The sequence below is a fragment of the Suncus etruscus genome, chromosome 3 (assembly GCF_024139225.1).
Source record: "Suncus etruscus isolate mSunEtr1 chromosome 3, mSunEtr1.pri.cur, whole genome shotgun sequence".
NCBI lineage: Eukaryota > Metazoa > Chordata > Mammalia > Eulipotyphla > Soricidae > Suncus > Suncus etruscus.
In genome coordinates, this window is record NC_064850.1 from 138345101 (window position 1) to 138372655 (window position 27555).

A 27555-nucleotide genomic window follows, 5' to 3' on the forward strand; every position below is an offset into this window, starting at 1 on the left:
AAAGGAAATTGAAGGGAACCAGATAGGCAGCGGGCAGGGCATTTGTCTTGCATGAGATTGTTCCAGGTTTGATCTCTTGCATCCCATATGGTCTTCCAAGCCTGCCAGGACTGATCCTTGAGCAGAGCTAGGAGTAAGCCAAACAAAAAGAAACTGAGGAACTATACAAAATCAGACTTTTATTAGCACAAAGAAACAGAAAAAGGTAGTTATGGTAGCCAAAATATTGGCACATTTTTTCAAGATTACCTTCCTTTAGGGCAATGCTTTTCAACGTCTGCAATAGCCCCCTTGTTTTCTTCTTGTGGTCCCCCAGTGCTACTGGCTGCCCCTTTAGGAATATGCCCAGTGGCAATGTGCACCTCCCCCACTGAGAAATGCTGCTTTAGTGGATGGCTGGAGAATAGCAGATATATTAAGTAATGTGATCAGGCAATTCTTTTTTTTTTTTTTCTTTTTTTTGGTTTTTGGGCCACACCGGCGGTGCTCAGGGGTTACTCCTGGCTGTCTGCTCAGAAATAGCTCCTGGCAGGCACGGGGGACCATATGGGACACCAGGATTCGAACCAACCACCTTTGGTCCTGGATCGGCTGCTTGCAAGGCAAACACCGCTGTGCTATCTCTCCGGGCCCCTTCAGGCAATTCTTGATGGACTCAACAACTCCACTCTGGCCAGAGCAATAATGTAGTAGGTAGGGTGTTTGCTTTGCACACTGCTGACCTGGGTTCGATCCCACCACCCCATATGGTTGGAGCCCACTAGGAGTATTTAGTGCTGGGTGTGGTCCCCAAAAATACAAACCAAAAAAAGAATTCCATTTCTGGGTGAGGTGAAACTGCAAGTAAAGTCAGTTTGGTGAAATGGAGTATAACATAAAGGGTGTCCAGGGCCTACTTCCAGAGATACTTGTCCAACTGGTCCTGTGCGATCAGACCACCAGGGCCAACTTGGTGGCTTATAGTTTCTGAAAGTGCTGAGAAAAAAAAAAATGTGTTCCCCGAACTAGATAGAGATGATGCTTAAAATAAAATTTACTCGGGGCCGGAGAGATAGCATGGAGGTAAGGCGTTTGCCTTTCATGCAGGAGGTCATCGGTTCGAATCCCGGCGTCCCATATGGTCCCCCGTGCCTGCCAGGAACAATTTCTGAGCCTGGAGCCAGGAATAATCCCTGAGCACTGCCGGGTGTGACCCAAAAACCACAAAAAAAAAAAAAAAAAAAAAAAAAATAAAATTTACTCTTAATTTTATTTGTATTTATTTAGTATTTTTGGTTTCTGGGCCACACCCAGAGGTGCTCAGGGTGGTTACTCCTGGTAGTGGGACCATATGGGATTCTGGGGATGGAAACCCGGATCTGTCCTGGGTGGGCAGTGTGCAAGGCAAACACACTACAAGCTGTGCTATCACCTTGGCTCCACTCTCATTTTAAAAGGGGGGGTCGGTCTTTGGATCATCACACAAGTGGTCGGGGGTAGCTCTCATTGGAGCTCAGTGGAGAGGATCCTGTGGAGCCAAAAATCAAATTTAAATATTTAAGCATTTAATTTTATTTAATATTTAATAACTTATTAATATATCTAGTAATATAATTAATCATATGCAATATAGTTTATTTATTAATATGATATTAATATTATATTACTATTATTAAATAACATTTAATAATTTAAAATTAAAAAATCAAACATTTAATTTAAATAAATTTATTCAATAATATTTAATATGAAATAACTGATATTTATATTAGATATATTAATATTAATTAAACCATTACTATGTATTATATTATATCATATCATTATATATTAATTAAATTTATTATTATTAAATCTAAAGAAATTTTAATATTTACTATTAAATAATTTAGTATTAGATAATTAAACATTTAATTTAAATACATTTTAATATTTAATATTTAAATAAAGTTAAATTTAAAACAAACAAGCAGTACAGAGAAACCCAGGGAAAAAGACCAAAGGAACAACGAGGGTCCCGTGGCTCTCTAGGCAACAACTCTCCCAGACTCAGCGCCGCTTCCTTCCCGCCTCTCTGCGCAGGTGCCAAGGGGCGCGCCACCTCTCGGCCGGCGCTGCGCGCAGCCGCTTCCGGGTGGTCCTCTTAGCTCCGCCCCTCCCCACCTGAGCACCCGTCAGGCCCCGCCCCTTCCCGCCCTCCCCTCTGCCAGCGTCGTCCGGCTCCGCGCGACGCGCGTGTCAGCGCGCTGACGTGCGACGCTCCAGGTACTTTCCCCGCGGCCGGCCAGACCGGAGTAGGGCGGGCGCGCGGGGGGGGGGGGGAGGCGGGGCGCAGAGCGCGCATGCGTCGCGGTTCCAGCGCACTCCCCGGTGGTGCGGGGCCTGAGCCTCTCGGCTGGCGCAAGGCTCCGCCGCTCGCGCTCCGGCTCGACCCCGCCCGCTCCCGCCAAGATGTCCGCCGCTGTGGAGCGGGAGTTTGAGGAGCTGGATACGCAGAATCGTTGGCAGCAGCTCTACTTGGTAAGTCGAACGGGGCTCGCGCGGCGCCCGCCGTCCTCGAGAACCCCGGGGTTCCCGCCCGCTTCCCCCGCCTCCCCCCGCCTCCCGCTCGGGGCGGAAGTAGCGGCGCGAGGGCCGCGTCAGGACCGCGCCTGCGCCGTCGGGCTTCTCTGGCCGCTGTGGTGGGATTTAAAAAAAATTGCCCTTTCGCTCCGGGGCGGGGGGGTGGTGAGGGCTGGCGGCCGCGCAAGCGCACTACGGTTTGTCCGAGCTGGCGCCACAGCGGCGCCTAGTGGCGGACGTTGGCGTGGCTTCCCCCGTCTACCCGGCCGCTGCGCTGCGCTCCCACCCGGAGCTGCTTCTGGGAAGTGCGAGTCGTCCACTTGGGTCCGAGGAAGTCGCGCTCTGCCTCTTCCGTCGCGGGGCGACCTTGACGGACGGGACGGCGAGGCCGATCACCTGGAGCCCCGTGTGGGATTCTGGGCCGAGCTGCTCTTGCAAAACATCTGGATCCTTCCCGGGGGCCCGAGCGGTAGTGCCGCGGGGAAGGCGCTTTCTTGGCACGTGGCCGACCCGGGTTCGATCCCCTGCACCGCCTAGGCCCCCGCTTCACTCCCCAAACCCGCCGGGAGTGATCGATCCCGGAGTACTGCGAGTGTGGCACAATACCCCAAAGATACAAATGAATAAACCTTTGCATCCCCCTGGAGCGGGCGAGCTACCTACCGGTGCCCACTACTCCCTTGTCCCTAGGTCACCGCAGGCAGGTTACTGTTTTGTTTTAATATTGGAAAATCCCCATTGGCACACACACACACACACACACACACACACACACACACACACACACACACCTCATATTCTCATGCTTTTTCTCTCTCATTTTGAGCCACCTGGCTCTGTGTTCCAGGATCACTACTGGTGGTGTTCTGGAGAATCCTATGGGGTGCCGGGGAGCCCTGTTATGCTATGTGTGGAAGGCATGCATCCTGCTGAAGTCCTCTCTCCTCTCTGGCCCCAGAACTTTCTAATAAGGATTTAGTCCCAGGTCCTCTTCTGCCTGCTTGCATATTTACCCCAACGTCTAAATGAGTACTGTATTCAGAGCATTGAATTCCGCTCCTTTGCTGTTCTTGGGGAGTGGGAGAGTGGCAAGAGGCTGGAGCTTTCCTGAAAATCTGGGTGATCTTTGACTGTTCTCTCCCAGTTAACTAGATGTCAGTTGCCTTTGCAAGTTCAGAATGAAAGGTTTGGATGCAAAAAAACCTAATGTTTTCTTTGCGTGGAGGTTCAGAATGTAATATTTTCTAGAATACATTAACAGCACATCCTATCCTCTCTGATTCAGTTGGGTGCAGAGTACTTAGTATACTAACTTTAGAGAATGTTGCTTAAGGGCTTTTCCAATCAGAGGGAAGAGAAAAAAAAAAGAAATATAAATTCCATAGCGAAAGAGCCTGCCAGCTGTCTTCTCCAGTTTCATTTTTTTTAAGCCAAGACTCCTGTCTCCATGTGGCTAGTGACAAATCATATCAAAACAGCAATTTGAAGACACTGTGATAACTTTGTTTGACTTTTTGGTTAAGTAATTTTTGGTGTCAACGCCCATGAAATAGCCATGAAAACTAATTCCACCCCCCCCCAAATGCATTGGTACTAAAATCTTAATACTTAATATTTAGTGAGATACAGGGGCTTGCTTGTGCCTAGGAGTAGTGTCTTGGAATATCTGTGGAAGAACAAGAATATTAGCTCAGTAAAAATCGAATAGAAGAATATTGGTTTGGTGGAATTCGAAAAGATGAGTATTGGTTAATGGGAACCATGCACCCCACAGTGGTGCTATAGTAAAAGGTCATAAACCTTGAAAGTTAGTAATGGAAAACAAGTTAAGACATTAGATATCTGTTCAGCCATGTACAAATACAGACTGAGCACCAATGGGATTCTAGCCCCTGCTGTTTTGGGTCTTAGAAATTGAGCAAAGAATGCTATAAAGATCATGCTCTATTTTTTTTTTAATTAAGGGAAGCAATGTGTGTGTGTTTCAAAACAAAACTTTATTGTGTGTGTGTGTGTGTGTGTGTTCCAAAACAAAACTTTATTTTAAAGGAGCAATAAATGTCCAAGGCAATCACTTTCTGTGTTTTTTTGAGGGGAGAAAGCATATCCACCTCTGCTCAGAGCTAACTCCTGACTCTCCTCAAAGATGAGTGGAACTCGGGACCATATGGGGTGCTGTGAATTGTACGTGGGTCTGTCAAGTTCAAGGCAAACACCCTTCTTGCTGTGCTATTGCTCTAGCCCTTGAGAATCACCTTTTTAAAAAAGTTTATTTTGTTGGGTTTTTGGTTACCCCCAGCCATGCTCAGAACTTACTCCTGATTCTACACTGAGACATTAACCTTGACCATTTACACAGGATCCATATGGGATAATGCAGAGGATTGATCCGAGGATCGATTTTTACATACCAGTCAAAAGCCTTACCTCTTGTATTTTCTTTGGCTCTCATGCGCTATTAACATTTTTTTCTCCAGTAACCTGATTTGATTTGCAGTGATACTAATATGTGTACTTTAGACATACAGTCAGACTGCACCACACCCACCACCTCAGTGCCTCCAAAATATGGACTGCTCCATGGGCTTATGTGCCATCCTCTCTACAAAGGCCTTGTTATTCTTTGAACTGTTCCCATTTTTTTAAAATTTATTTGTTTGTTTGTTTGTTTTGGGCCACACCTGGGGGCATTCAGAGGTTACTCTGTAAACTCACTCCAACCGTGCCTTATCTCCAATCCTAGGTGAACAAGTCTAAAGCAGTGTTGCTGCACGAAATAATCCAGACCAAGCTGAGGGTAAAATACCATACAGTCTTCTAACTCCTATGGAGAGTTAACTACATGCCAGAATTGTAGTTTTTATTGAGTGCAGAGACCACCCCTAGCTGAGGGTGTAAGGACAGATAGCTCAGGCTATCCTGAGCCAATCCTGCCCAGGTTTACATGTAAGACAATACTTGTTTTGGGGTGAAAACCATTTGTAAACAAACAGAAAGAAACCAGGATGATCTTTGTTTTGGGTAAAATATGATGTCATCTAACATTACTCCTGGCTCTGCACTCAGAAATCTCTGAGTTTTTGTTCTGGCTGCCTTGGGGGACGTATGGGATCCCGGGGATCAAAATTGGGTTGGCTGTGTACAAGGCAAATGCCCTACCCGCTGTGCTATTGCTCTGGCTCCATGTACTGTTCCCATTTTAGAAAATATTCAGACTGTTATTCAGACTCGAGGTCTGCTAAAGATTCACTCCTGGCTGTGCTCAGGGGACCATATGGGATGTCAAGAATCAAATTTAGGTTGGAAATTGAATCTGGGTTGACCACATGCTAGGCAAGCACCTTATAACTGTACTATCTCTTGGCCCTAATATTTCTCTGAGATTTGAACTAGAGTAATTTAGACCAGAACTGTGGCCAGACCCAGATGCTATGCAAGCAACTTAACTTTTTGTATTATCTCTCAGCCCTGTGTTTGGTTTTGAAATGGTTCAATACAATTGAAGTGCTTGGAAGACATTGAAATACAAATTGTTGAATATTAAATTGAGTTCAGGATAGTCTGACCCGTCAGTACAGTTTTGTTTGAGATTTTAGATACGGATGACATCACTCTGAGAAAATATAAAGGTTCTAGAAATGCTGAAAACCAAGGATTAATTTTTTTTATTATTTTTTTATTTTTTTGGTTTTTGGGACACACCCGCCAGTGCTCAGGGGTTACTCCTGGCTCTACAGTCAGAAATTGCTCCTGGCAGGCTCAGGGAACCATATGGGATGCCAGGATTCGAACCACTGTCCTTCTGCATGCAAGGCAAAAACGCCCTACCTCCATGCTATCTCTTCTGCCCCCAAGAATCAGTCCTTGACAGTTAAAGGGTAGACTGCAAAGGGGACTGGAAGAAAATTAGTGGAGGGTTGTTAATGGTCAGTAGGACCTCATGCTGCATATGGGAAAAATAAGGATAAATTGAATTATTGATTATAAGAGAAGCATTTTGTTTTGGTTTTTTGATCACAGGGTGAGGGAAGTCTACTCTATTCTTTTGGAATTTGGGACCACACACAATGGAACTCAGGGCTTTTCTCCTGACTGAACTTAAGGATCACTTCTGGTGGGCTTAAGGGACCATATCAAGCACCATGGAAAAACTGAGTCAGCTGCATGAAGCACCTTACATGCTGTGCTATCACTTTGGCCCCTGGCCTTTTACTCTTTAAAGTAACTTGAAGGGATGGAGTGAGGAAAGGCTGCTAGAATGAAGTGTGATTATGTAACTTACCCATTTCTAAAACAAGCCAAAAAAATTGAGTGATTTCCCATTGCTCATAATGTAAAATTCAAGTCCCTACTCTGACTCACATAGACCATAATGTCCTGCCTTTCTATATTACTTTTGTCTTCCAGTAGGTTCCTGAAATGTGTGTGTCTGTTTATGCTTGCCCAGCTTACTCTTTGGCTTTGGTATAAATATTTATGTGGTACAGCTAGTTCCTCTTTTCCATTTTCCTTTTGTTTAACTGTCTCTACTCATCCCTGAATTCTCACTTCCTTAAGGCAGGCTTTCCCGCAATCCTTGTAGGGTTTGCTCTCTGTTAGCTACTTCTGGGGCTTCCCACAACTTCCTCTTGCCTGTGTGCAATGCATTGGACGTTGCCAGTAGCAGATAATTGAGCAAACTATTATTCAAAGTATTTCCCATTGCAGGAAAGAAAACAGAAAGGCTTTGCTCTGCCTTTCCCTCCAAGGAAATTTTTTTTGTGTGGTTTTTGGGTCACACCCGGCAGTGCTCAGGGGTTATTCCTGGCTCCAGGCTCAGAAATTGCTCCTGGCAGGCACGGGGGACCATATGGGGCGCCGGGATTCGAACCGATGACCTCCTGCATGAAAGGCAAACGCCTTACCTCCATGCTATCTCTCCGGCCCCGGAAATTTTTTTTAACCTCCCAATTTTCCACCTTTGCATGTGATGCTGGTAATGTTGCTGCTGCTGCTACACAGTGCACAGTGTGGATGCAGCAGTGCCCCCATACCAGCTGTATACCAGATCTCTCTCTCTCTCCCTCCCTTTCTCTCTCTCTCCCCCTTCTCTCTTTCTCACTCTTTCTCACTCTCTCTGCCCCCCCCACACACACGATTCCTTGACACTGTTTGGGGAATGGGGATGGTCACAGTCAGCTTTGTGCAAACCAACGCCTAATCCTATTCACTATCTCCAGCCCTGAGACAGCTTTACTTTTGAGCAAAAGTTAAAATAAAATAGCAAGCAGGAATTGCTTAGTGGTGTGAGAACTTTATCTTTTTTTTTAATAGAAAATATTGCAGAGGAAAAAAACGTATTGTTTTGAATCTGAAACTCTGGACCCTTTTTATCCTTGGAACAATTGCTTCTGTAACATGATTTTTAAATAGGAGGTTAGGGAGATGGCCGGCAGGGGATGCCTCATAAGTGTTGCTCTGGGGGTCTGGGGATCACTTCCAGCTATATTTGCAGTAAGCCAGTAATTCAATGCTTTTGGGTCCTACAGTGCCAGACCACATCTGGCAAAGTTTAGGGGGCCTCCAGAGTTACACTTGGCAGTGCTTTGGAAGCATTTGCTAAGGATTGAACTCAGATTGGGCACATGCTGCTATTCTAATTCCTGTCCCTGATAATAGGTTTCCTGGAAACGTTTTGTTGGATCAGAGCAAAGCAAAATCTGTTCCTGTTTCTCTTCTTCACTACCTCATCAGAGTTTCATAGAAGCTATGTCTAGATCTTGCACACAGAGTCATAATTAATAAGTACTTGATAAATATTTGGTTAATGTAGGAACACTTGCCAGAAAAGGATGACCTGATTTATTTATATGATTAGAAGAAAATACCTAAAGAGAGAGAGTTAAAGGTTGAAAACTACTGGTAACTACAAGGGATAGATAGCTGGTAGAATTGGTGAATACACAAGTGGAGGAATTGGCCTTGAAAGGGTACATTTGGCAAGTTAGACTGTTGACATTTTGTTTGGTCTGATTAACAACTAATAGCATTTATGTAGTCTGAAGGCGGTGCTCAGGGATTATTCCTGGCTCTGCGCTCAGAAATCGCTCCTGGCAGGCATGGGGGACCATATGGGATGCCCAGATTCGAACCACTATCTGTTGTGGATCGGCTGCTTGCAAGGCAAACGCCCTACCGCTGTGCTATCTCTCCGGCCCCAATTCTAGCTTTTTGAGAAACGTTCATGGTAGTTTTTTACCCCCCCCTTTTTTTTTTTGGTCTTTGGGTCACACCTGGCAGTGCACAGGGGTTACTCCTGGCTCTACACCCAGAAATTGCTCCTGGCAGGCTCAGGGACCATATGGGATGCCGGGATTTGAACCACCGTCCTTCTGCATGCAAGGCAAATGTCCTACCTCCATGCTATCTCTGGTCCCTTTTACCCCCTTTATCATCCCCTCCCCTTTTCCTTTATCACCTTTGATTGTTGCAGTCGGCTGGGGTTTGAGTATTGCAGAAAAGGAATGGAGCTTTGTGAGCCTGCTTGGGGCTGGGAATAAAATTGGGGGATATGTCAAAAGCTTAGTCATAAAATGTTTCTGATAAGCATTTGGTACAGGAAACATGGTTGATTAATCAGGGTTTAAGAACAGGGAACTCTTTTGGGTGGTGCACACTGAGCTATGCTCAGGGCTTGTAGCTTTGCACTCAGGGATCACTCTTGGTGGACTACAAGGACTAATTGGGAATTAAGCCTGGGTCCACTGCATATAAGGCATATAAGGCAAACACCCTACTGTCACTCTGACTCTGAAACAAAACTTTTGACATTTTTGTTTATTAGAAATCTGTAGTTCAAATTTGTAAGAATAAGAACAGTTTTTAGTATTTGTATGTCATCCCATTTTTTAGAAAGTATCGAGTGAACTCTTAGAACTCAGAGGGAGCAGGGCATATGAAACACTTGTTAAACACATTCTCACAGTATCTTAGTACATACTCCTTGGTATCTTTTTTTTTTTTTTTTTTGGTTTTTGGGCCATATCCGTTTGATGCTCAAGGGTTACTCCTGGCTAAGCGCTCAGAAATTGCCCCTGGCTTGAGGGGACCATATGAGACGCTGGGGGATCGAACCATGGTCCTTCCTTGGCTAGCGCTTACAAGGCAGACACCTTACTTCTAGCACCACCTCTCCAGCCCCACTCCTTGGTATCTTAGTGCCCAGTGGTTTGTTTTTTTTTTATAGTGTTTTTACATGGGCTTTGAAGCTATCACACTCCTTGACTTTCCTGGAAAGTCACATATTGGAACCTTAACAGTTGTTGAATAGAATGTGTCACCCTTATCTATTTGGAATATTTGACTTCTACCATACTCTTGTATTCCCAGTTGGGGGAATTATGTAGCTCCTGAAGTTTCCTCTATTCTTTCTCTTTGACTTTGCTCCCTCTTTTCAGACAAGGCTAGGAAAGCAAAACTAATAGCATGCTTTTCACATGTACAAATAAGCATACATGTGAATAATTTTGTTTCCTTTGGAAACTTTAGACTCTGTTCCTGACAGCTAGTTCTATTTAATAGTAGTTCCACTTAATGCTCCACTGAAGTTCTGTTCCTCATTAGGGATAAACTAGTAGAGGCAGAGACTTAACAAAGTACTAGAATTTTGGATAATACCTTCCATTGCTTATACTAAGTCAGGTTAGCACAGACAGCTTAAATTTTAGCTAATATGAGGAAGAGAGATTATTCAGCAAGCTAATGTCAAAGAATGTTTGGAGTACGAATAGAATACTAAACTTTCCTATTCAGAATTAAAATGTTCTTATATTTTGCATGACTATTGTCTGAAAAAAATACTATTAAAATGAAGTTAGTGGCCAGGGTTAGTGGCTCAGGAGTAGAGCAATAACCTTGCATCATCTTTTATTCCCTTCACTCTGATCATCACTACTAATTGTTGTTTTTTTTTTTAATTTGTTTGGGGGAAGGTCCACACCTGGTGGTGCTCAGGGGTCATTCCTGGCTCTTGGCTCAGAAATCGCTTCTGGCTTGGGGGACCATATGGGATGCTGAGGATCAAACCCAGGTCTGTCCTGAGTCAGCCATGTGCAAGGCAAATGCCCTACACTGTGCTATTGCTCCGGCCCCTCTTTTCTTTTTTTTTTTTTTTTTTTTGGTTTGTTTTGGGTCCATGCCTGACAGTGCTCAGGGTTTAGACCTGGCTCTGCTCAGAAATTACTCCTATAACATGCTCAGTTGACCCTATCTGATACCAGGGATCAAACCCAGGTCATACAAGGCAAGTGCCTTACCCTTCTATACTATCACTCTGGCACTGTTTGTCTTTCTTATCTTGTCTCTTGAAGACATCTTTAAGATTCATATCCTGCAATTTTTTCCCCTGTGTTACTTCAGTATGTTTTATAGATCATTTTAAAAGTCTTACACTTTGAATTAGTAGTGTTGGGACAAACCCAATAGTGCTCAGGTCTTATGCCTGACTCTGTGTAAAGGGATTCCTCCTGGTGGTGTTTGGGCACCATATGCATTTCCACGGATCAAACCAGGGTCATTTGTGCAAGCATAGCAAACACCTTAACTTTGGCACTATCTATCAACTCCACCCTTGACCTCCCCTTCCCAGTTAACTTGTGAATGGTATGAGATACATTTCCAGTTTCTTTTTTTGTTTCTTTTTTTGATGTGACTATTCAGTTTTCTCAACGCCATTTGTTGAAGACACTTTCCTTTTCTCACTTCATATACTTATCATGTTCAGTTCAACAGTAGAAACAGTATTCATTGTTTTATTCGTCATCTGTTGTGGATATGTAGTTTGTTTCCAGTCTTTTGACTGTTACAAACGATAATGCAGTAAATAACCTCCCAGAGATGCCATATTTTTCATTAGATATTTATTTCCATTAACAATATAAGAAAGTTCCTGTTTCCCTATACGTTTTCCTACCATTACCATTTTATGAAACTTCCTAAAACTTATCAAACTTTCGATCTTTGTCTTATATGTAAAGAGGTTTTATTGTAATTATGATTTGAAGTTCTAATATAATAAATGTGTTTGAAAAATATTGTTTTCCTTTGTTGCCCAGGATCAAACCCAGCTCTCATGCATTTAGGATATCCTGAGATATATCCCCAGCCCTGAATAACTATGTTCTTTCTCACGTTGATATGTGGGAGCGCTTTCCATACTAATGAAGTTAAAATAAGCATATATTAAATTTTTTTTTTTTTTTGGTTTTTTGGCCACACCCGTTTGATTCTCAGGGGTTACTCCTGGCTAAGCGCTCAGAAATTGCCCCTGGCTTGGGGGGACCATATGGGACGCTGGGGGATCGAACCGTGGTCCTGATCCTTGGCTAGCGCTTGCAAGGCAGACACCTTACCTCTAGCGCCACCTCGCCAGCCCCAGCATATATTAAATTTTTTTCCAATTTATGAATTATCTTTTTCCTTATTTATGTTATTTTTATGTAGAAAATGTAAATATTAAGCCAAATTTAGTAAGTCTTGGTTCTTTTAATATGTCTTAGAAAATTACAAATAACTTCCTTCAATAGTTTCCCCTATCCCTACCCCCTGTAGGAGGAATCTATCCAAGAGCTTCACATGAGGCAGTGCAAGTGTGCTTCTACATTTTTTACTCCTCCAAAGTTTAATGGTTCCTTTTCTTACCCATTTTAATCTGCTCAACCAGGATATGTTAAAAAGAATGAGATAAGCATCCAATTAAATGTTTTTATGGTAAAGTATTTAACAAGTTGGTCTTTATAGCCATTTGTAAGTATATGCCACTCTTGATTCTATTTAATGTTGCTCAAAACACTGCCCTCAAAACTTTCAGCACCCCAAACACTCTACCTATTAAGTAATAGCTCACAATTTCCCCAATTTTCAGCCCCTGGTAGGTAACCTTTACTTTCTGTGAATTCTAAGTCCTTTATACAACTAGATTATTACAAAATTTGTTTGTTTGTTTGTTTTTACACTCTAATGTTATTAAAGTTGAATGAACCATCTTGTAGCCATTGACTTTTTTTTTTTTTTGTTTTTTTCGGGCCACACCCGTTTGATGCTCAGGGGTTACTCCTGGCTAAGCGCTCAGAAATTGCCCCTGGCTTGGGGGGGCCATAAGGGACGGGGGGATTGAACCGCGGTCCTTCCTTGGCTAGTGCTTGCAAGGCAGACACCTTACCTCTAGCGTCACCTCGCTGGCTCCAGCCATTGACTTCTTATTGGTTGAGCAATATTTTTATATAAACGTATCACATTTTGGTTGTTTGTTTTTGTTTTGGGGCCGTACTTGGTGATGCTCAATTATCGTTCCTGGCTATGCACTCAGAAATTGCTCTTGGCTTGGGGGATCATATAGGATGCCGGGGATCGAATCCAAGTCTGTCCTGGGTCAGCCGCGTGCAAGGTAAACACCCTACTGTGTACTATCACTCCGGCCCCCACATTTTGTTTTTCTATTTTGATTATTGTGAATCATGTTATAAACATGGGTTCACAAATATCTGTTTTCAATTCTTTCTCATTAAACCTATGAGTGAATTTTTTTGGGGGGTCACACCCACCAGCGCTCAGGGGTTACTCCTGGCCCTATGTTCAAAAATCGCTCCTGGCAAGCTTGGGGGACCATATGGGATGCCGGGATTCAAACCACCACCCTTCTGCATGCAAGGCAAACGCCCTAGGGCGTTTATAGGGTTATCCTTCCGGCTCTATAAGTGAATTTTTTTAAATAAAATTTTTCTTTAAGCACCATGATTACAAACATGATTGTAATTGGGTTTCAGTCATAAATAGAACAAAGCCTGTAATTTAGAGGCTGTGATACATCACAGCTCAGTGATCTAGCATTCCTCACATGTATGAGGCCCCAGTTCAACCCCCTGTACCATTTTTTTCTTGAGTCCTTCTATACTAGCTTTCGACCCAGGAAAATGAACTTTTTTTTTTTTCCTTTTTTTATTTTAATTATGACAACAAAGATGTAAAGAAGAGGACAGTGGAAGCCCAATCACCCATAAACAGAATTCTCGGTAGTCCCATCGATGATATCCCAGCCTTGAACTTTCAGCCAAAGAGCATTAAGAAAAACAAAACTGAACCCATGTACAATACAATTTCTTGTCCCTCAAATCCCCAGTTGTAGTACATACTATTTCTTAGTAGCACACAATATAATCTAAAGACATTATACTTATGTAGCTCCCTAAACATTGAGGGCAAAGTACATTTCTCTAGTTCTATGCACATGCTTACTAGTTTAAGTTAACCTCAAAAGTTTTAGTGGGTTGTTTTTTTTTTTTTTTTTTTTTTTTTTTGTTTTTGGGCCACACCCAGTAACGCTCAGAGGTTACTCCTGGCTATGTGCTCAGAAGTCGCTCCTGGCTTGGGGGACCATATGGGACACCGGGGGATCGAACCGCGGTCCGTCCAAGGTTAGCGCAGGCAAGGCAGGCACCTTACCTTTAGCGCCACCGCCCGGCCCCTAGTGGGTTGTTTTTCTTAAGGATTGGAGTCAAGGGAACATAGTAAAAAAATGGTATTAAAGTGGCATTTGTTTGCATAGGCCCATCAAAACATAAGGGACATGGAAAGACAAATTATGGTCTAAATACAAGAAGACCCTAACCCTGAAGTTTCCTGGCACAGGACTGACTCTAGGCTCCAGGCAAATTAGTTTGTCCAATTCAAGTCATCGTCTGTAGTGGCAATACACCTCCATTCCTCACATAGTCTCTGTTGTTGGTATCATGCTTCTGTATTAAGGATCCTGGAGTCTGCATATCCCATATTGCAGTCAGGATGGTGCATAGCATCCTCTCGTTTCACCTCACAATTAAGGGGCACTAGAGAGAACCATGTCCTGTAGAGCAGGTCATTGATGTTGTCGAGTCTTCTCAGTGTAAACGGAAGTCTCTTTTTAGGGGGTCGATGTCAGACCCTTGGTAGTGTCTTTCCTGGTAGAGGACTGCTTCCAGCTGTTGCTGAAAAAGACCCTGGATGTTTCGTAGATAGCTTGCCTGGTTCCGGCGTGAATGGAGGATGCCCATTCTTATGAGGCCTGTGCCAGGTCATTATATCAATGTTCAGGGTGTAAGGTACATTGTACTGAGATTTATTAGATAAGAACTTATCTGTATGTATGGTGTTTTCCCATTTTAATGTGTCTATGCAAACAAGGATCAATGCCATGGGGCGTTATTGGTGCATCTGGAGGCAATAGGAACAAGACCTGCATTTTCCATGACATAGTTCAATCATAAGCATCAAACTGAGGGACAGTTCCACCAACAATCCTTACTGTACAGCTTACAAAGAACAGACAAGATGAAAAGTGAATAGAAACATCAGGGTAGAAGAATATATAGAGAGTTACATCAGTTAAAGAAAATACCCATAAAATATTCAAAAGATATATGTGTTCAATGTGTGTCCTTCTAGATAGTTCTGGGATTTGTTAGATCTACTGTATGTCTTAGGTCAGAGATTAGAACTATGTGTTACTGAAGTTAAGAAGGGTAAATCTGGGGTACTGATGGTTGGAAGGAGCCCCCGTGCGGTTTCCAAAATGTAGACTGGTATGAAATTACCAGTGACAGACTGAGTATAGCTGAGCAGCTATCTGCCACCCACCAGATCAAACTCTACCCCCTAAGCCCCTCCCTAGGCCAGGGTCCCGGCCCGGCCTGGGAGTGGGGAAAAAAACCCAGGGTGTCCCGTCAGCTCCTCCCAGAAACCCACCTGGAGATCCGGAGGAATGGGGGAGAGAGGGGCCTGGTGACCCAGGTCCGGGCCTCCCTAACCCTAGGCCGGACTAAAAGGCCGCTGGCCCATGGGGGGCCTGCCAGCTGCCCGTCCGCGCCGGCTAAGAATCCTGCTCCGGGAAGGGAGAGAGACCCTCCCAAGCCTGAAGCTCAGGGACTGGAGCCCCTCCCTAGGCCAGGGTGCCCCGTCAGCTCCTCCCAGAAACCCACCTGGAGATCCGGAGGAATGGGGGAGAGAGGGGCCTGGTGACCCAGGTCCGGGCCCCCCTAACCCTAGGCCGGACTAAAAGGCCGCTGGCCCATGGGGGGCCTGCCAGCTGCCCGTCCCCGCCGGCTAAGAATCCTGCTCCGGGAAGGGAGAGAGACCCTCCCAAGCCTGAAGGAGGAAAATGAACTTTTTATTGAGCATATGGTTTCATGTGAATTGATTGACATGTGATTGGCCAGCTCAGTAGTTAAGTGGGTATGGCAAACTTGCCTTGCATGTGGCTGAACTGAGTTCAGTTCTTGGCACTTCATAAGGCACTCCGAGCCCTATAGGAGTAATCCCTGAACACTACCTGGAGTGGTCACACACAGAATAAATGGTTTTGTGTAAAACTTGTAAAATCTTGCTATTTGAGCTCTGTGAAAATTTCAGTCATAGATTGTTACCCAATGCTGTGTCTGATTCAGGAATACACACTGTTGCTTATAGAATGAAGAGATGGGCCAGAGCACAGCCCACCGGGATGGACCCGGGTTCAATTCCCAGCATCCCATATGGTCCCCTGAGCCTGCCAGGAGCGATTTCTGGGCGCAGAGCCAGAAGTAACCCCTGAGCACAGCTGGGTATGGCCAAAAAAAAAAAAAAAAGGAATGATGAGAATTTTGAATTTCTCTTTTTATGTTTTGGGGGGTGGGGTGGGAGGAATGCACTGGCTGTGCTCAGTCAGGGCTTACTCCTGGTACTTCTATCCTGGCACTGTTCAGGAAGCTAACTATATGGGATGTCAGGGAATGAACCTGAGTTGGCTGCATACAAGACAAAAATGCCCTACTTATTGTATTATTGCTCTGGTCCAAAGAATTATTTCTTGCCCTTTTTTAAAGTAAAAAATATAAAATGTGATTAAAATATTTGGTTTGGTTTAAATTATATTTTTGAAATAGATCCTTTTCACTTGAACATAGCTTAATTAAAAGTGGTAGTTGGGGGGCCGGAGAGATAGCATGGAGGTAAGGCGTTTGCCTTTCATGCAGGAGGTCATCGGATCGAATCCTGGCACCCCATATGGTCCCCCGTGCCTGCCAGGAGCAATTTCTGAGCCTGGAGCCAGGAATAACCCCTGAGCACTGCCGGGTGTGACCCAAAAAAAAAAAGGATACAACTGCTAAACAAAAAAAAAAAAAATCCCGGCCCTGAGCCTGCCAGGAATGATTTCTAGGGGCCGGGCGGTGGCGCTAAAGGTAAGGTGCCTGCCTTGCCTGTGCTAGCTTTGGACGGACCGCGGTTCGATCCCCCGGTGTCCCATATGGTCCCCCAAGCCAGGAGCAACTTCTGAGCACATAGCCAGGAGTAACCCCTGAGCGTTACCGGGTGTGGCCCAAAAACCAAAAAAAAAAAAAAAAAAAAAAAGTGGTAGTTGGTATTGGATTTGTAAAGTAGTTCCCCCACAGGTCATTGGTGTGGTATGTTTGTGGTGTATCTTGCTGTCTAGGGACATTTTTCAGTGTCTGAGGAGATGTTTGCTGGTTAGAGCTGGCAAGAGGGATGCTGCCACGGCTAGTAAGTAGAGTGGGGCTGCTGTCAAGCATCCTGCAGTGCATAAGATTAACTCCAACAGTAAACAAAATCAGCTGAGTTGAACAAATCTTAGTTTATCAGTTTGGCAGGAAACAGTTAGGTCTGCTGTTTTTTAGGTTTTATTTTGTTTTCTGTTTATAGGAGAATGTTTTAGCATTGGAACTTTGCTTTAAAGATGATTTTGCCAAATATGATAGACTTTGTGATGGCTCGGTGCCTGGCTCCCTAATCCCACTTAAGTTAAGAAATAACAAACCTTGTATTTATTGAAATTTATTCTGTTTTTTAGATTATGCTTTGTGTATCAGAGGTCTGTATTTGTTTATGGGAAAGATAATCAAGCAGTAGCCAGTCTAAGATGGGAGCAAATTCTTCTCTAGTGAGAATTCTGGAAATAGGACTTTTGGACTTAACTAATATTATTAGCAAGTGATTCAGTCTTTAGTGGGGACAACTCCCAACAATACTCAAGAATTCCAGGATTCCCCAATGACAATTCTTAGCCAAGGAGCCAAAAATCACTTTTATGCTCAGCATAAGGGCCTGAGCATGCAATGCAATTGGCCCCATCTATGTTGGGGGCCTTCAGACTGCAGCCCAGGTTAATACTCAGGGAACTCTGTGGTGCCAGGAATTGAATCAGGTCAGATGCTTGCTAGACATGCATTCTAACTGTGCACACTCCATTATTTCTGTAGTTTTCCTTATAATGTGTGTATTTTTTGGTCACAATATAGCTCCACTTTATTACCATCTTTCCTTCCCAAATTAAAGTCTAAAGTAAGAAGGACAAAGTAAGAAGGACCTGAGCCAACTGAACTGAGTGAGCTAGTCTGCTTCCTAAGTGTTTTCCAGCAATTTTACAATGCGTTCTTCCTGACTTTGTCCCCTGCCTATCCATAGCTGTAGGAGATTGGGAAATAGTCTTATAGTTGCATTCTTTGTAAATCAGAAAATAAAATTGGAAATTTTTAATAAGGAAGAATGGATATAGTATAGCAATGGACAGTTTTGTTCCTCTGGAGCTACTTTTTTTTAGTTTTTTTGAGGCCATACCTTCAGTGCTCAGGGCTTACTTTTGACTGTGTTCTCAGAGATCACTCTTGGTGGGCTCTGGAAACGGTATAGGATGTTGGTGATTGAACCTGGGTGGGCTAATAGAAGGAACCATATAGGATGCTGGGATTTGAACCTCTCTTCCCACTATTCTATTACTCCAACCCTGGAACTACTATTGGTGATTCTTCCGTGATTTATCGAAATTAAGAAGGTAGCAGGGAACAGCTTAAGCATTGGGTACTTGAGAAAATAGATTCTGTGAGTGTTTTGTTTTTTTAACTGGTTAAATAAAATATATTATGTGGGGCTGAAACAATAGCACAGCAGAGAGGGCTTTGCAGCTGACCCTGATTCGATCCCCAGCAATCCATATGGTTCCCAAGCCTGCCAGGAGTTATTTCTGAACTCAGAACTTGTTGTAACTCCTGAGCATCGCTATTGAGTGGCCCCAAATAAAAATAAAATAAATAATAAAATGTATTACGTTAGAAATATATTAACCCCCAAGGATTAATCTATTTATTGTAAATTTACATATCTCCCTATCCCATACTAAGTCCCACTCTATTTTTCTTTGTTTCTATAGGAAGGATCAGTAGTGATTTGTTAATAGATGAATGAGTGTCATTAAACGAAAAATTGTAATAAGCCTCTAACAAGTGAATTTAATAGGCATTTGTGTATCTATTAAACATTGACAAAACATTGACAAACATTGACAGGCTGGTATAATGGAAAGAGGCTTATTCTCTTTGCCCCTTTAAAGATAAAGACATCTTTTTATTGGGGGGGAGGGTTGGGTCACACCTGGCAGTACTCAGGAGTTACACCTGGCTCTACACTCAGAAATTACTCCTGGCATGGGACCATATGGGATACTGGGATTTGAACCACCGTCCTTCTGTATGCAAGGCAAATGCCTTACCTCCATGCTAGCTCTCCGGCCCCATATAAAGACATCTTTGAGGGACACACCAGGTATTACTCAGGAAATAGTTCTGCTCAGTGCATGGGAGTTGTTCTCTGGATTTCCCATGCAGTGCAGGTTATTTAAGTTGGGCCTCTAGCATATATAGAGCACGTGCTTCATCCTGTTGAAATATCTCCCTAGTTTTCAAAAACATTTCTCTTAAAATGTTTAGCAACTTGGTAGATAAAGTACAGAAATTAAGGTGCATTGCATGTTACCAACCCCTGTTTGATTCCTGGCATCATATGGTTCCCCAAGAACCAAAAAGAGCTTGCGTAGTTCCTGAGCCTCATTAGGTTTGATGCAGAAACCATAAGCAACAGCAAAAGGTTTTTAATGGTAAGAATTCTTCATATGTGGATATTAATCATGAGATATATGATTCAGAACTAATTTTCCCCATTTCATGGGTTGCAGCCCCTCTTTTATAATTTTGGCCCAAACCTGGCTGCGCTCAGGTTTTACTTCTGGTGGTTCTCGGGACGTATATATTTATATGTATTTATATATACACTGTATATGTGTGTAGTCACTGTGATATTACAAAGTTTCTAATGATTGGGTTTCAGGTGTAGCGTTTTAATACCAGTCCTTTTACCAGTCACCACTTCTTGTTGCCAGTGCTACCCCAATCCCTTATTTACCAGTCTGTTTCTGCAAGAGGCACTTAAAAAAAATATATATATATATATATATATAATATATATATGTATATATAACCCCTATACTATTTCTATAACCCCTTATTTATTAGTATTTTAATCAAATATGGCAAATATGATGTTTAATCACTGGTGGGGAAATGGATGTAAGTTGTATTTTTCTGGGATTTTGTTTGGTTTGTTTTACGGTGCCACACATTTGAGGGTTTGTTCTGCCTTAGCCGCATTCTCTGAGCCTCTGTATTTTTGTGTTTCAAAGGCTTCTAATTTGGGGGACCAGGGCGATAAATAGCACAGTGGGTAGGGCATTTGCCTTGCACATGGCCAAACCTGGGTTCGATCCCCAACATTCCATAGCACTGCTGGGTGTGACCCAAAAACAGAAAAATTAAATGTTTAAAAAATGTTTTTATGCCCGTCAAATTGATCAGTAGGGGAGGGTTATATAACAACTTTTGTGATACTAATATTATTAAGTTCTGACAAACCACTGCTATTGGACCAGCCTAAATGCTTCATAATTTCAACACTTTTATTTACATAAGCCTCCCTTTCCTGAATTTTTGTCCCCCCCCAGTTATTCCCCTTTGAAGTTACTAATTTCTTATCTTCTAGAATCAGTACTTCATTGTATACTTAGTCATATATATGTTTGAGTGGAGTTTATTTTACTCCCAACCCCCAAACATGAACATATTCTTATGTACTTTTCTTAAAAACCTTTTATTTCACTAAACTGTATCTTTGAGGTTGTTCTATATTAGTGCTGTGTTTGGTATACTTTTTCATGCTTATTATAGATGTCACTGCATTGGAGTATTATAATTCATCAGTTCACTCCTAAAAGACATTTAGATTTTTTAGAAATTCATTAAACTCTATAGACAATATCCTTGCTCATAATCTTTGCACATATATGTAACTAAAATTAGTGTTTATAATTTTGGGGGGCCACACCCAGTGGCATTCAGGGGTTACTTCCAGCTCTGCACTCAGAAATTGATCTGGCAGGTTTGGTGGACCATATGGGATGCTGGGAATCAAACCTGGGTCCACCCCAGGTTGGCTGCGTACAAGGCAAATGCCCTATCCACTGTACTATTGCTCTGGCCCCTGGCGTTTATAAATTTACCAATTTTCAAAATAAATTTTCATTGGAGTATATTTTCTTTTTCTTTTTCTTTCTTTTTTTTTTTTTGGTTTTTGGGCCACACCCAGCGGTGCTCAGGGGTTACTCCTGGCTGTCTGCTCAGAAATAGCTCCTGGCAGGCACGGGGGACCATATGGGACACCGGGATTCGAACCAACCACCTTAGGTCCTGGATCGGCTGTTTGCAAGGCAAACACCGCTGTGCTATCTCACCGGGCCCAGGAGTATATTTTCCTCATTAAAATACTGCATGCAAATACCTCTTAACTCTCTTACCATGTAGTGTTTCAGAACTTTATTATTCTTTTTCTTTTTTAAATGACAGTGAGCTATTTTTTTTCCTTTGTTTTGTTTTTTGTTTTTTGTTTTGGGTCACACCCGGCAGTGCTCAGAGGTTACTTCCGACTCTACTCAGAAATCGCTCCTGGCAGGCTCAGGGAACCATATAGGATGCCGGGATTTGAACCACCATCCTTCTGCATGCAAGGCAAACAAATGCCTTACCTCCATGCTATTCTCTGGCCCTGCTTCTTTTTTTTCTTAATCAAATGGGTGTTGAGGGGGGTGGTATTGGAACACACACAACAGTGCTCAGGGCTTCTGATTCTGTGCTCAGGGATCTTTCATAGTGGTGCTGTGGAGACAATATGTGGCTCTAGGGCCCCAACTCAGGTTAACTAAGTTCAAGGTAAATATCCTACCCAAGACAAGTATCCTACGTGCTGTACCATCTCTACAGCTCCGGCCCATACTCTTGCTATTAATAAGAAGGAACTGTCAGAAAGTAAAATTTTTATATTGTTAGTATTTTTATTTTACTTCATTGACTAACTTTAAAATTACTTAAACTTCTGTAGTGTTTTAACTATATGGTGTTTGGGGTTTGGCAAATCTAAACCTAGACCTAAGTGTGATTTAATGGTTTGCCATTTTATGGGGCCAGGGAGAGAGTACTGTGGGTAAGGTGCTTTCCTGGTATATGTGTAATCCAGATTTGCTCCTCAGTAATCCATATGATTCCCTGAGCCCACCAGGAATAATTCAGGGTACAGACCTAGGAGTAAACCCTTAGCACAGCTGGATTTACCCAGCAAAAGTCAGAGATGTGAGGAACCAAATTTAGGCCTCCAGCATGCAAAACATGCATTCCAACTACTGAAGGGAAGCCCCCAAAATTATTTGACATTTAAAAAATTTATACAAAAATATTTATGGGGCTGGAGAGACAGCATGGAGAAGGTAAGGCATTTACCTTTCATGCAGAAGGTGATTCGAATCCAGAACCCCATATGGTCCCCTGTGCCTGCCAGGGGCGATTTCTGAGCATAGAGCCAGGAGTAACCCCTGAGCAGTGCCGGGTGTGACCCAAAAACCAAAAACCAAAAAAAATATCTTTATTTATATCTATAGATATAGATATATATATACACAAGAAGGTAAAAATTTCCATTTTTAGTCCTAGAAATTGGTTACACTTTTATAGGAAAAGTTCTTGATACTGAAAGATAGCTCAGGGTATTTGTTGTTGTTTGTTTTGTTTTTCGGCCACACTAGTGATGCTCGAGTTACTCCTGGCTATGCACTCAGAAATCGTTCCTGGTAGGAGCCCGAGAGATAGCATGGAGGTAGGGCATTTGCCTTGCATGCAGAAGGTTGTTGTTTTGAATCCCGGCATCCCATATGGTCCCCCGAGCCTGCCAGGAGTAATTTCTGAGTGTAGAGTCAGGAGTAACCCCTGAGAGCAGCCAGGTGTGACCCAAAAAACAAAAAAAAAAAAAAAGGAAATCGCTCCAGGCGTGGGGGACCATATGGGTCGCAGGGGATAGAACCGTGGTCCATCCTAAACTAGCACATGCAAGACAGGCAGACACCTTACAGCTTGATCCACCGCTCCGGCCACTCTTTAAGTTCAATTTTTATTTAAAGTAAATAAATCTTTGATAAGAAAGCTATTTATGTCATGAGAAAAACTTAGAGGACAGTTATTTTTTGTTTATTTATTTATTATTTTGGTTTTGGGTCACACCCGGCGCCACTCAGGGGTAACTCCTGGCTTTACACTCAGAAATCACTCCTGGCAGGCTCGGGGAACCATATGGGATGCTGGGATTTGAACCACCATTTGTCCTGAATCAGCTGCATGCAAGGTGAACACCCTACCACTGTGCTATCTCTCCAGCCCTAGGGGACAATTTAAAGATGCATAAATCTTTTAAAAATAATGATAGTAGGGGCCGGAGAGATAGCATGGAGGTAAGGCGTTTGCCTTTCATGCAGGAGGCCATTGGTTCGAATCCTGGCGCCCCATATGGTCCCCCGTGCCTGCCAGGAGCAATCACACACACACACACACACACACACACACACACACACACACACACACACACACACACATACACACACACACACACACACACACACACACAGGAGCAATCACACACACACACACACACAAATAATAATGATAGTATATCCCCTTATGGTACAGTGCAGTATTACCTACAGCTAGAAAGACCAGGAAAAAGACAGAGGAACCCTAGTATAGTTGTTTTTATAATTCACCATGTGACATTATCAGGTTGGTAGTTAAATATTACATTAGTGGTAAAGTGGTACTAATTAGTGGAAACAGCATTTTTAAAATTAGGGCAAAACTCTCTGGTTTTTGCCAGAGAGCTGCTGGTGATGGAGTATCACTGCTGGTTGTGCTCACTCATACTATCAAATCTAACCTGAGTCTCCTACATGCAAAGCATGCACTCAGCTAGGTGAGCTGTCTTTTCAGTCTTGGAAAAGCTATTTCTGTGTGACACTGCATGGGGTGCTCAAAATAATAGTTAGGTAAGAAAAAGAACTGAGTATAAATAAATCAATATGTAGCACAAGATTTATTACTGTTTGCTGCTACTAAGAAATCTAAATTGGTTATTGCTAGAGAGCACACATGAAAGTAGTGTGAAACATGTTAAACATGAAAGTACTATTGAAAAGTCAGCAGCAATTATAAGGTGCACTTCCAAAATGGCCATACTGACATGTTGCATTCCCAGCTGCATTTCACACAGCCTGACTGACATTCCTTTCCCTCAGGAGGATTCTATGTTCCTTGCTCTTATACTAGGATGAACCCAGAGAGTAAATATTAACTTGAAAGTTATTGTCCTGGGCCAGTAGGGGCATAAAGAGTAGGGAACTCGCAACAGGGCCTTCCTCAAGAAATGATGTAGTTATACTTACTTATATCTGGTATATGGCTTTTAAAATGTTTTTTTCACATGTAGTATTGGAAACAAAAGCCCAATTTAATTTCAGTAGTTTTTTTTTTTTTTTTTTTTTTTAATATATCTTGGGGTTACTCTTGTCCCTGCTCAAGAATTAATCTTGGCAGTGCCCAGAAGACCATATGGGATGCTGGGAATTGAACCCAGTTTGGCTGGTACAAAGCAAACACCTTACCCACTGTACTTAATCTCTCTAGCCCTTTATCTAAAATTTTAAAACGATAATCCATTGGGGAGAAACAGTTTGGTTATACTGTATATTCCAGGTAGCCTAATGTGTTGCACAGATAATACCCTCACAGGATTTTTTGCATTATGAAGAGAGGACTGTAAAGGTCCAGTATCAATCTGGTGGTGGTTGCTAAGCACTTACAGCACTAAAAGTAAAATTTGAGGATATTTCTGGTTTCAAAATAACAGTTATACGGCATGAAAGTAAAAAAATAAAAATAAAAAAAGACATTCAAGTAACTTCAAAATATACAAGATATACAGATATTCTTGAGAATTTTGTATTTGAGCTTAACCTTACATAACTTCATCACATTAATTTTGTTTTACATGGAGTATTTAATGCTTGCTAATGTTAAGTAAAATGTGACATAAAATAAATTCAGAAAGCTGACTTCAGGTCAGAGAGATTGGTTAGTAGGCTGTAATACATGCTTTGCATGTTGGAGGCTTACATTTACTTCCACACCTCTGACCGTTGCTGGGAAAGGAACTTTGAACATAGTTGTGTGTAGCCACTGAGTACTGCCAGTTGTGGTTCATAGTGGGAGTGGGGTGGGGGGAGTGTGATGGTAGCAGAAAGGCAGAAACTTTGTGCCTACAGGACTCTTTCTGGTTCAATGATGAGGTCTGCCATTTTTTAGCATTGTAGCCGATGGCAGATTAACCTTCAAAAATCTGATGCCTCATTTATTAAAATGAGGAAGATAATCATTTCCATTAATGTCATAAAATTGAATGTGAATAAACTACTTTACACAGTAGTTTGTGTATCATAACTATCTGATACATTACTTATTTGGGAGGATTGTGGTTCTGTGGGAATTTCACATGCTCTGAAACTTGCAAACTAGGTTAGATGTTCAGTGCTTGTGCCTCGTGATATGATGGTGTTTATGTTGTGCAGGTCCAGCTGTTCAGAGGTGACTAGGACTGTGTGGTTCTGGAAATTGAACTTAGGGCCCCATATATTCAATGCATGTATTCTAGTTCTTTGAGCTAACTGTCTGGCACCCCTAATAAATGTTCTTTTATACTGACTTGGAAAACTTATATAAAATTCAAGAGAAATGTTAAAATATGTCTTTGTTATTTTAAGGAAATTCGCAACGAATCCCATGATTATCCTCATAGAGTGGCCAAGTTTCCAGAAAACAGGAATCGAAACAGATACAGAGATGTAAGCCCATGTAAGTAATTGTGAATGTGTGTGTGTTTATGTGTGTGTTGGTTTGTTTTAGAACAAATAACATTCTTGAAAACATTCAAGTCGTAAAATAATGGAAGAAAAAAGACCTGTAATTATGTGCATTAGACATAGACACCTTTATTTTCATAACATTTTCTACAAACCTTATTTCATTTCTTATGCATCATTTTTCTTTCTTTAAAGTGATTATAATCATAGGGATATATAAATTCACACATGCATGCATGCTTCTTTTTCCTATTATTTCATAGCATTTATTAGTATTAAAATGCTTTGTTATTGGGGCCAGAGCAATAGTAAGGTGAATAAGGCATTTTCCTTGCACATAGTGGACTGTGTTCAATCCCTGGATCGCATATGGTCTTCCAAGCCTACCAAGAGTGATTCCTGAGAATATAGAGGGGAGGTAAGCCCTGAGCACGATGAGGTGTGGCTCTAAAACCAAAATAAAATAAAATAAAATAACTTAGTTGTTGGTGTGGGTTTTCCCCCCAAAAATTACAAAATAAGTAGTATTCACTGCAGAAAATTTACATTTTGGGCCATATTCTAGTGATACTCAGAGGAGACCATGTATTGTCAGGGATCAGATTAGGCCTCCTACATTCAAAAGAAGTCACCCAGCCTTTTGAGCTCTCTCTCTTTTTCTTAAAGAAAACTTTTAAAAAACACCCCATAATTTCAAGACAAATGAAAACTTTTGTTTTATACTTTTAGTATTTTTGTATAAACATTTTTATTTATCCTTAAATTTTTTTTGGGGGGGGGGCACATCTGGTGACGCTCAGGGGTTACTCCTGGCTATGTGCTCAGAAATCGATCCTTGCTAAGGGGAACATATGGGATGCCAGGATTGAACCTAGGTTCGTCCTGGGTCAGCCACGTGCAAAGCAAACATCCTACCACTCCAGCCCCTTCAGTTTATTTTATTACCATTTTTATTGAGGTACTGGGATTTGCAGTTCTGTTGGTTATACTTTCACGCATCATTCTAACACTATCACATCTAGCACTAGCCTCCATTGTTTCAAGGATACCTCCCAGCCACCTCGACTCTCCACATCATATAAGCTCAGTTCTGTAGACAAAATCTCTAGTTCCAACAACTTTGGTCATTTGTTGATGTGCTAGAACAATAGTATAGTGGGTAGGGTGCTTGCCTTGCACGTGGCCAACTAAGGTTTGATTCCCTACAATCCTCTATAGTCACCCAAGCACAGCAAGGAGTAATTCCTAATTACAGAGCCTAGCATATGGAAAGCCCTAAATCTTTTTTTTTTTTTTTTTTGGTTTTTGGGCCACACCCGGTAACGCTCAGGGGTTACTCCTGGCTATGCGCTCAGAAGTCGCTCCTGGCTTGGGGGACCATATGGGACGCCGGGGGATCGAACCGCGGTCCGTCTCCTAGGCTAGCGCAGGTAAGGCAGGCACCTTACCTCCAGCGCCACCGCCCGGCCCCGGAAAGCCCTAAATCTAATCCTTGAAACAACCATTAGGTTCCCCTCCCCCAATACTTTACCCCTTAACCATAACAGTAAATATGGTTGATGGGGTCTACAGAGGTAGCACAATGTTCTGAGCACAGAGAGTTTTGGATTTGTTCCCAGGCACAACTTGGTTTCCCAAGTACCAACAGAGTAAACCCCAAGCATCAAGCCAGAAGGAAGTAGCCTCTGAGCACTGCCAGGTGTCACTGAAAAGCAAACAAAACAAAAAATATGTGAATAATACAGAACTCTATATATATGAAATGTTTTTCCTTACATACACATACCATCTATATTAAACTAAAGCTTAATTTGTAAATAAGGCACAGCAAAGATTAGCAACATTAAGTAATAAATCGAAGTCTAGCAGTCTATTATAAGTCATATTAATGTGGTCTT

General features: G+C 42.4%; 1 protein-coding gene across 2 annotated transcripts in view; it reads left to right on the forward strand.

Annotated features, from left to right (window-relative positions):
- Positions 1-2328: 2328 nt before the first annotated feature.
- PTPN2 (protein tyrosine phosphatase non-receptor type 2) overlaps positions 2329-27555 on the forward strand; it is a 78033-nt gene continuing 52806 nt past the window's right edge. For both annotated transcript variants that reach the window (XM_049770093.1, XM_049770092.1), the window contains exons 1-2: positions 2329-2499; positions 25559-25649. In XM_049770093.1, the coding sequence (XP_049626050.1) occupies positions 2431-2499; positions 25559-25649 (160 nt within the window). In that variant the 5' untranslated portion in view covers positions 2329-2430. The remainder of the gene's footprint in view (positions 2500-25558; positions 25650-27555) is intronic.